Source organism: Otolemur garnettii, unplaced genomic scaffold (assembly GCF_000181295.1).
Source record: "Otolemur garnettii isolate 467f Iridium unplaced genomic scaffold, OtoGar3 scaffold00013, whole genome shotgun sequence".
In the NCBI taxonomy this organism is placed as follows: domain Eukaryota; kingdom Metazoa; phylum Chordata; class Mammalia; order Primates; family Galagidae; genus Otolemur; species Otolemur garnettii.
In genome coordinates this window covers 617,926-627,877 of record NW_003852408.1, presented here as the reverse complement: position 1 = coordinate 627,877, position 9,952 = coordinate 617,926, and the positions used below count along the sequence as shown (strand labels likewise).

The 9,952-nt window shown below is 47.1% G+C and overlaps 1 protein-coding gene across 1 annotated transcript in view; it reads left to right on the top strand.

Moving 5' to 3' along the window:
- Nucleotides 1–9,952, top strand: part of INPP5D (inositol polyphosphate-5-phosphatase D) — a 118,831-nt gene that overhangs the window by 51,966 nt on the left and 56,913 nt on the right. The window contains exons 3-5 of the mRNA XM_023510360.1: nucleotides 1,078–1,228; nucleotides 3,402–3,573; nucleotides 6,435–6,575. Of these exons, the coding sequence (XP_023366128.1) occupies nucleotides 1,078–1,228; nucleotides 3,402–3,573; nucleotides 6,435–6,575 (464 nt within the window). The remainder of the gene's footprint in view (nucleotides 1–1,077; nucleotides 1,229–3,401; nucleotides 3,574–6,434; nucleotides 6,576–9,952) is intronic.

Below are 9,952 nucleotides of genomic sequence, written 5' to 3'. Positions count from 1 at the left end.
CCTTAGCCTGTTGAGCTATAGGAGCCGAGCCCCTCCCTATTTTTCTTTTGGCTCCTTTCCCACCTGCAATGGGTCTCTTCCCTGAGGAAAGAGGGCAGCCGTCAGCCTAGGGGAAGAGTTGGCCCCTGACCTCCAACTCCCAAGATGGTGTATCTCTCTGCTATTCATTCCGTTACACACCAACAGCCTGATCCCTTGCACCCTCCAGCTGCCCCTGAGGGCGGGGCCTCAGTGAGGCAGAGAGGGAGGGGGCATGGGACACTTGGAATTTTCTGCTGGAGCCAGGGACTGGACCCCAGGGCAGTTGAATAATGGAGCAGAATTACCCTCGAGTTCCCCTGTTACCAGCAACAGAGATATAAACTAGGGGGGAAGATTTCTGTATTGCCTAGATCATTCTCTCAGTTTTGATAAAACAATTATAACAAATAAAAAAATAAAAATAAAAGCAAAGCAATTGGGCGCCGGCCACATACACTGAGGCTGGAGGGTTCCGACCTGGCTGGGCATCTAAAGCAACAGTGAGAACTGCAAAAGAAAACAGCAGCCAGGCTTTGTGGTGGGCGCCCGTAATCCCAGCTACTTGGGAGGCTGAGGCAAAAGCAAAGCCATTGCTAGAATAGATTTTTTTCCTGTGTTTAAAAATAAAAGATCTTTGTGGGGAGAGAAAAATAAAAAGAACTACAAAGTCTAGAAAAACATTTTAAACAACTGAAAATAGGCCTCTCAGGGTTGTGGGATTACAGGTGATTTTTTACTTAAAAAAAAAAAATCTGTATCTAATTCTGTCATAATAAAAACATACTATTTGTATAACAAAATACTTTTTAAAATAAATGTTTTTCAAAAAAAACTGGAAGGGAAACGATCTTTAAAACTATCTAATTTGTGCCTTTTGCAGAAGGGCTCTTGGAGTCGCTGGGGACACGGTGTGGATGTGGAGGCCACACAACCCGGGTCAGAGCCCAAGGCTTTTTCTTGGATGGTGGCCACTGCCCCGGCCCCTGGTCTCTGCCGCAGGGAGTGAGTGATGTCGTGGTCAGTTAAAATATGCTTGTTTGGGTGTTCTGTCTGAAGGCGTCAGAAGGCGTCCCCATGAAGTTCTTCACCACGCTGGACCAGCTCATTGAGTTTTACAAGAAGGAAAACATGGGGCTGGTGACCCATCTGCAGTACCCTGTGCCCCTGGAGGAGGAGGATGCAGGTGACGACCCTGAGGAGGACACAGGTAGGGACGGGATCCGCCCACCGGGACCACAGGTGTTCATCTTGTTGTCCGAGGGAGACAGTGGCAGGGTGGCTAAGGACGAGGTAGGAACCCAGGTGCTGGGGTCTGGCAGTCACAGGCTGGAATTCCTGCTCCCCAGCTCATTACCGCTTATTAGCTGTGTGACCTTGAGGAAGTTTTTTAGCCTCTCAGGTGTTATAGGATCCAGCGAGGTAATGAAGGTAGAGCCTGGAGCCTAGTACACAGTAAGTGCTCAGTAAAGGCACTCTCATTATGATCGTCATTATAATTAGCTGAATTTCACTGGGAGGAGAATGAAGGAGACCCCTGCACCCCTGTTTCTTTCTGTTATCATTAAAAGGGGGAAAGCCCCTAAAAGTGTGTAGAAAACCATGTACAGTCCCTATAAAGTATGTGAGGCTCAGGCCTGCCCTTTACAGCGTAGGACGAGAGCAGGAGAGCCAGTCAGATAAAGTCATACAGAGAAAGCTCACCTGGGGGCACCCCTCTTTTCCCTTCAGAGGTTTCTTTCCTAAAAGAAAACCATGAGACACCTAATTGAGCCCCTCGGCTGGCCAGGGCTTTGCCTAAATCCCAGTGGGTCTGGAGACCCTACTGGGTCCTACAGAAGAGACTGGACCAGAGACCTGGGATCCCAGCCTGGCTCCTGCATGTCCCCAGAGGGCTGCTGCCAGTCCCTTGCTGGGTGTCCTCATTCTCCCTCTCCTGTGAGCACCGAGGCGGTCTCCTCCTCCTGCCTTTCTGAAGCCCCATTCATGGTTGTAAGGCTCAGTTTTACCTAAGGATGGCAGCTCCGTGGAGGCTGAGCGGGTTCCCGGGCAGGCCCTGTCCCTTCTCCCCTCCCTGGTCTGAGCGAGAGATGCTCTCCAGGATCAGGGATGACATCTCCCGTGTGGGTCCATGGTCGCTCACAGCACCATGCCCAGGTCTCACCTGCCCTACTGTCCCCAGGGGCCCAGAGCCATGTGGGCAGCTTCGGCTTTGAGAGCTGAGCAGCTGTCCTGTAGAACTGTCCTCCACATGTCACTGTGCTCAGGCCCCCACCCAGCCTGTCGTGCCCTCCAGGGATGGCTGCAGAAAGACCCCGATAACTTTCTGTGAGTGAGGGCTGGAGAGAGAACCTCAGTCTCATGACTGCTGGCTTCACTTCCCCAAAAGAGGCAGCCCAGAGCAACGTGACACGCGGTGACCAGCCAAGGTGTCTGATTTGACTCAGGGCTTCCCAGAGTGCTGCCCAAACAGACTCCTTACCGTCATCAGAACCCCAGACAGGAGAGGAAGTAGAAGGCTTGTCCTCTAAAAAGAAGCGCCGTGGCTGGGCCGGGGAAGGGCGGGGGAGAGTGGGTGGTGGGTGGGTGAGGGTAGGGGCAGCAAATTTGGGATGCGGCTCCCACAGGGAGTCCTGGACTCACGGGCTCGGTGACCCTTGCCCATCTGTGGTAGGTGCAGGGTGGACATTCTCCTAAAGGTGATGGGCAGGGCGCCTCTCAAGGGTGGGAATCGGTGGCTTCTAGACCACATGTGACCGTCCAGATCCCCAAGTGCAGCTCCTCAACTGAATCAAAACTTCACAAAACAAATCCCTTTATTAAAAGATTTATTCTGTAAAATGAGGTTCAGCCACAAGGCCACACAAGGATCCAGAAGGCTGCATGTGCCCCAAGGCTGCAGTTTCCCCACCCCCGAGGGAAGGCAGGGCAGAGGCTGGAGAGAGGGGATAGTGTGGGATGGGGAGGCCAGGCTGCCTGTCCCTCCCACTCCACCCCCTCCTGTGGCTCTGGCCTCGTTCTGGGAACTAGGCCTGTGCTGTGCCCACCAAGATTCAGTTCTCACGAGGCACTTGCTGTGGCCTCTGAAAGCTGAGCCTGTCCTGCTGACCTGCCTGAGGCTGTGACCAGTCTGCCAAGGCCACCAGGCCTACAGGCTGCCCAGAGCCTCCCCTGGATGGGGTGTCTGAACCCAGATGCTGTGCTAGGCCCTGAGGGGCACTAAGACCAGGTTCCTGTGGCCAGAGGCTCTCCCTGTAGTCAGGGAGTCAAGGAGCTATGAGGCAGAGCTGGGGATCTGTGAGCTGGGCACCATGGGGAGGCGTGCGGGACGGGGTTATGCACACAAATCCTCACTGATGGTGTCCTGCTGCTGTCCTGGGTAGAGAGCATCATGTCTCCTCCCGAGCTGCCCCCGAGGAACATCCCTCTGTCTGCTGGGGCCTGTGAGGCCAAGGACGCATCTCCTTCAATCGATAACCCCCGAGCACCAGAGATCAGCCGGCCAAGCCTCGCAGAAACTCTGCTTCAGCGACTGCAGAACCTGGACACCAGCGGGTGAGTCCCCACCCAACAGCCCTCGGGGGCCACTGGGGCTGCATGTCCTGTGGTGAGTCCATCACATCCGTCCCTCGCTGCATGATGTTGGGTACTGACCCTAATTACGAGCCCGGTGCCCCAAGGGCGGATGGGGATACCTCTGGACGGGGCGTTTGTTGTGCCAATCAGGGACTTTTGCACTGTGGTAATCAAGTGAGACCAGGGGACTGAGGTTCACTGAAAGGAGGCTCCACGAGGGGCGCTGTGTCCCCAGTGCCGGCGGTACGTAGATAGCACTGGGTATGGGTTGGATGGATTAGTAAATTAGCACACAGTGAATTCCGTGCATTAATAATTTAAAAACTTTCTTTGTTTTTCTATGAGAAACAATCCCCCCACAGAGAGAATCCGAGTGGCAGAGCTGAAGTAGCATCTGCTCCTTGAAAGACCCATCTGAGGGTCTTTCCCTGCCCTGTACCCTCCAACTCGGCAGAAGGCAAAGGAAGTGCCTGAGGGTGCGCGGGAGGGGAGGTTGCTAAGATACCTGGTGTTTTTCCACCTCCACCTTGACACGTCCTTTGGCTCTTCTCTGAGCACACCTGGTTGTATTCCATGCACACTTCCTGTGCTATTTACCAAATAGCTGAGTATTCGTGATAGATGATCAGGATCATCCTAAAATATACGTCTAAATAACAAATGCTTATCAAAATGTTCCACAGAGTACCCCTTGTTTAGCTCCCTTGAGTTTAGATGCTAACTGCAGTGAGCTCCTTGGGGAATAGGCAGGGATGCCACTGACCTCTCCTCTCAACTCTCCACAACTGCTGACTATGTCCCCTCCTCAGACCCTCCACTCTCAGTACAGGCTTTTGGCCTCAGTGGGGCAGGCCAAGGTAGGAAGGAACACCAGAAAGAGGAGATATGCTCTCTCTAGCTTTGCTTCTCAGCAAACTCGCGGTAGTGGACCCTTCCTAAAACTTCTGCTTGGAGATGGGAAGGAATGAATGAATGAGGCCGGAGCAAGAACCGAGGAAAGAGGCAACATAGGGCCACCCTCAGGTCTCAGGGTCAAGGGGAAGTGAGATTCTTCATTTTGTGTGTTTTTTGTTTGAGACAGGGTCATATTCTGTTGCCCCAGGCTAGAGTGGTGTCAGCCCAGAGCACAGCAACCTCAAATGCCTAGGCTGGAGAGATCCTCCTGCCTCAGCCTCTCTAGTAACTGGGACTCCAGCTGTGACCCACCATCCCCAGCTAATTATTTTCTATTTTTTTTTTTTTTTGTAGAGATGGAATGTCACTCTTGTTTAGGCTGGTCTCAAATTCCTGACCTCAAGGGATCCATGAGCTTTGGCCTCCCAAAGGCACTAGGATTATAGGCATGAGGCTCTGGGCCCAGCCCTCTCAGTAACCTTTAACTGTTTTAGTCTATTTTTGCTTGTCAAGTCACTTTTTACATGGAGGACCACCTTTAGATTATTTTAAATTATAAGACAATCTGTACAGTGAGATCTCATCAACTGAGTCATAGTTAACAGGTTAACTGTGTTTTCTGAGTAAAAGCAACTTTCTCTGATAAACATAGTTTGCATCTTTATGTTAATACTTTTCTATAGCAACTATTTTAACAAATAAGAACTTCCAATAACAAGGACGCATGGTCTCAAAGTTACAAGTCAATGGTCATTAGATCTGCTAAATACATATTTTAGCACTATAGAAGAGATATTTGTCCTTTTTAGTAAAAAGACTCAGGCAGACACTGGATTTTTATGTCAAGACCAAGAATATAGATTAACCTTCGTGTTGTGATAACTGGTTGCAAAGCTGCTGACTTCTCAATCCAGACAAATCAGAGTGGCTAACCCCTCCCTGCCCAACCTCAAGGGCAACAGCTTTTCATTCTTTCACGGGTCCCTCTAGTTTCGACTTGATTATATGTCAGGAGTGGAACAAAAATCTCTAAGGCTGGTAATGATTTTTTTACAGAGGTGATTAATAACCTTGAGCCTCAGTTTCCTGATTTGTAAAACAGGAATAATTAATAATACTAATAATATCTGCCCCATAAAATGGATTTCTGGATGAAGGAGAAAGTGGGCAGGAAGTACTCAGATTTGGTTCAGGAACTACTTGCCCTTGTTATGACTTTCGTTCTTGTGGGAACAGAGTCAAAAGTTACCCAGAGCAAAAGCCGCTGGAAGATAGAAGGCAAAGCTCTGGCCAGCCGTTAGGTGACGCCCCCTGCTGGGGCCGGGCTCCACCTGGGTCCTGCCAGATGTACCCAGAGAGCGGATCCTGGCTCAGTCTCACTCACTTTGTCATTTGAAGAGGTTGGCCCAAATTAGGCAGGGCCACATTCCTGGCCCCATCACTCATCATAAAGCCGGGGATGGATGATTCCAGATTCTCTCCCCCACCACTCCCAGTAGCCTTTGGCTGTGAACTTGTGCTATGTATGTGAAAGCCATCTCCTGACCAGAGCATCCTTCCAGCCCTCGGATCCTATCTTCATGAGTAGATAAGATGGGGAAACAATACCACTATTCATTTCCCAAGAATTTTTGTCTCTTTGGTAAAGGATAACCGTTTCCCAGTACCCACTGCCAGAATCCCGTCCTTCCAGAAGCACCCAGAGGTGCTCACTAGAGAGGAGCCCCTCTTGCTGGACCCCTTCATCTTGCTCTGAGCTGTCGCTCTGCCCGGTCAGGAAGAGCACAGGAACCTTCATACAGGTGTGGGAACGTTCTTCTGAAGGCCCGTGTCTCAGTGGGGGTCTCTAAGGATGAGGATTTGTTACTGTTGCTGTTATGCTGGTGTTGGTGGTCTAAAGGAACAGGGTAAGCGTGTCTTTATTTCTGTTTTTTTTTTTTTTTCAGGCTTCCAGAAGAGCATCTTAAAGCCATCCAAGATTATTTAAGTACTCAGCTCACCCTGGACTCTGAATTTGTGAAGACAGGGTCCAGCAATCTTCCCCACCTGAAGAAACTGACTACACAGCTCTGCAGGGAGCTCTACGGGTAACAGCGGGCCCGTGGGGGTGCCCTGGGCAGGAGAAGCAGCTCGTTAGTGGGTCAGACTATGCCTTGCCTGGCTGTCCAAATGCCTTGCTGTACTCACAGTAATTGGGCAGTTGACAGAGTTTAGAAATCTTCGTGGTTGCTTGGAGGTCTTATTTTCATAGAATTTGAACTGTAGCTTGGATGAATTGCTGCTTTTTTAAACTAAAGTTAATTCGAGGCCAGTTGCTCTGAGCATGGGATGGGGTGAGGACATGGCCGGGACTCAGCACTTAAGACTTTTGTCACTGCTCTTGCTGGCTCCACACAGCATGCTCGGCAAGCACGTAAGGACACCAGGAGGAAATACATTAGTCAGACTACTTTCTGTGGTGGTGATTGTAGCCCAAGATTTCCAGTCATCAGGTTTTTAAGATGAATTGATTCACCAAAATTTTAGTTTTCTAATTTTGAAGTCATTGAATGACTAATTGGTAAAAGTTCTGATTTCTTTTAGATTATTTTGACTCATCTTAATCTAGTTAACCTTAAAGTTGATTTCAAGTTCAATTACATTTTTATTGTTAGAAGTGCAAAAGTAAGGCTGATACGGCATCTGAAGAATCAGCACAGAATATTTTAAATGCTTAAAGCTTGAAGAAAAAAGAAAAAATCTGAAACATCTGAAAGAAGACAAAACAATCCCATCACAAACAAAAGGTTAACATTTGGTTGGAAAAATCGCATTTTATATGGGCGAATTTTTTTCCAGTCTGTGCTGGTTAGTGTTTTATTCCACACACAGCAGTTCCAAGATTCTCTTACCAATTTCTCTGGGGTCATATCAATGTTCATTTAGTTAACATGCAAAAAAAAAAAAAAATCTTTTACTACCATCAATGAAATTTCACTCTCTTTTTAAAGGCTCTTAAAAGCACAATCAGCATATTTGGTAAATTTAATAAGTATTTCTTTGACGAATTGCGCACTCAGCAACATGGACAGTGAGGCTTCGTTTCAATGAACTGGCTTTCAGCTAATGCAGTTCTAGCCAATTGACCCAGAGCCAGCCATCATTTCTTTTCTTTTTTTTTCTTTTCTTTTTTTTTTTTTTTGAGACAGAATCTCACTTTGTCACCCTTGATAGAGTGCTCTGGCATCACAGCTCACAGCAACCTCAAACTCCTGGGCCCAGGTGATTCTCTTGCCTCAGCCTCCCTAGTAGCTGGGACCACAGGTGCCTGCCACAACGCCCGCCTATTTTTTAGAGACAGGGGTCGTGCTCTTACTCAGGCTGGTCTCCAACTCCCGAGCTCAGGCAATCTACCTACCTCTGCCTCCCAGAGGGCTGGGATTATAGGCGTGAACCACCAAGCCCGGCTCCTCCAGAGCCATCATTTTTATAAATTTCCTTGGAGGGATTTCTTTGATGCTGTTATTATGAATCACTTATCGCTAAGGGAAAACACATGCAAATGGCCTTTCTTTTTATGCCACATCATTTCACGATGGCTGATAAGCTCTTATTTCTGCTTTGAGGAGGAAGATCTTATTCTTTGCTGCTTCCTTATTGGGGAAGAAATATATCTTTTAAGCTTCTCTTCTAGGCTTGCCTGGATAGATCTACAAGTTAGCAGCTTTTTCTTTTTCTTTCTTTCTTTTCTTTTCTTTTTTTTTTCTTTTTTTTTGAGACAGAGTCTCAAGCTGTCTCCTTTGGTAGAGTGCTGTGATGTCACAGCTCGCAGCAACCACAAACTCTTGGGCTTAAGTGATTCTCTTGCCTCAGCCTCCCAAGTAGCTGGACTACAGGCACTCACCAAAATGCCTGGCTATCGGCAGCTTTTTCTGACACTGCATTGTCACCTGGACTTCCCTGGGATCCGGGTCATCGCCTCCTGTGGTGACAGTGGCTTCCCCAACCTGCCTACATCTTGGTGCATGGTAAATGGTACCAGCAGAGAAAGCTTCTTGCAGCTTCTAGCTGTCCCACATCTGTTTGCTGAATAGTGAATGTCAAGTTAGAAGTGGAGACACTGTAATGTTCTAAGTGCCCCCTGCACAGTTGCCAGCTTGGAGACTTGGGTAACTGAGGGATGGAATTTTAGGAAATCTTAGAAAGGAACAAAATGAGTCAAGCACACAAACTCAGTCCAGACTGTAAGTCTCTTGACGACATCATGGATCGTGTCCTAATCACCTTCATAATTCCAGGGTCCAAAAAAGTACCTGAAACATTATTTATTCACTGCTATATTCACAAATAAAGATCAAATGCATACCAGCTACATGCCAGGAAATGTTCCCAGGGCTGGTGATACGGTAGGGAAAAAAACAGAATCTTTAAGAAATCACCCTTGAGGCTCAGTGGTTATGGTGCCAGCCACATACACTGAGGTTGGCAGTTTCGAACCCAGCCCCAGCCAGCCAAAACAACAATGACAACTGCAACCAAAAATAGTCAGGCTTTGTGGCAGGCACCTGTAGTCCCCACTACCTGGGAGGCTGAGGCAAGAGAATCACTTAAGCCCAGGAGTTTGAGGTTGCTGTGAGCTGTGACGCCACAGCACTCTACCAAGAGGCTGAGGTGGAAGGATTGAAACTCAGGAGTTCAAGACCAGCCTGAGCAAAAGCAAGGCCCCTATATCTACTAAAAATAGAAAACTTGGCACTCTAGCCTGGGGTAACAGAGTAGGATGCTATCTCTCTGTCTCCAAAAAAAAGAAAAAAGAAACAAAAGAGCAAATGAACAATAACAATGACCAGAAAGTCGAAGAGCAGAAGAGAATGGTGCAAATAAAAACATAAATGCATTCAGAAAAATAGTCAGGTAGGAAAATTTTGAACATTAGAAATTTGATAATCTGCATTAAAGATTTGCAAATCACTAAAGAATTTTACAGTGTACAATTACGTGCCGTGCCTACAAATCTTCAAATTGTAATTAAATGGAAACATAAAATACAAAAAGCACAAAAATTACCATGAATGCCCTTCTTTAAACTTCCAAGGAACAAAGAGTGTGTTAATTATTCCTGAGTGACAAACGTTGCCTAATTCATTCTTAAAATAAAGTGATTCAAAACCAAAAACCTAGTCAAGATAGTAGCCTAAAATAGAACTGTCTCTAGTTTCATTTATTAATATATTATTACTATAGACTCATTAATATAGTATATTCATAAATAACAAATACTGTATATTTATTAATATATATCATTTCAGTAACATTCTAGCAAATAGAATTCAGTGACATGAAAAATGGAGGATGCACCTGTGAAATCATTCCAAAGATAAGTCAACAAAAAGTGCTGTAATTAACAGTAGATTAGAAGATAATGGAATCATTTGCATAGATGTCCTAATAGATAAAACTTTAAATTCTTGTCTAATTAAAAAAA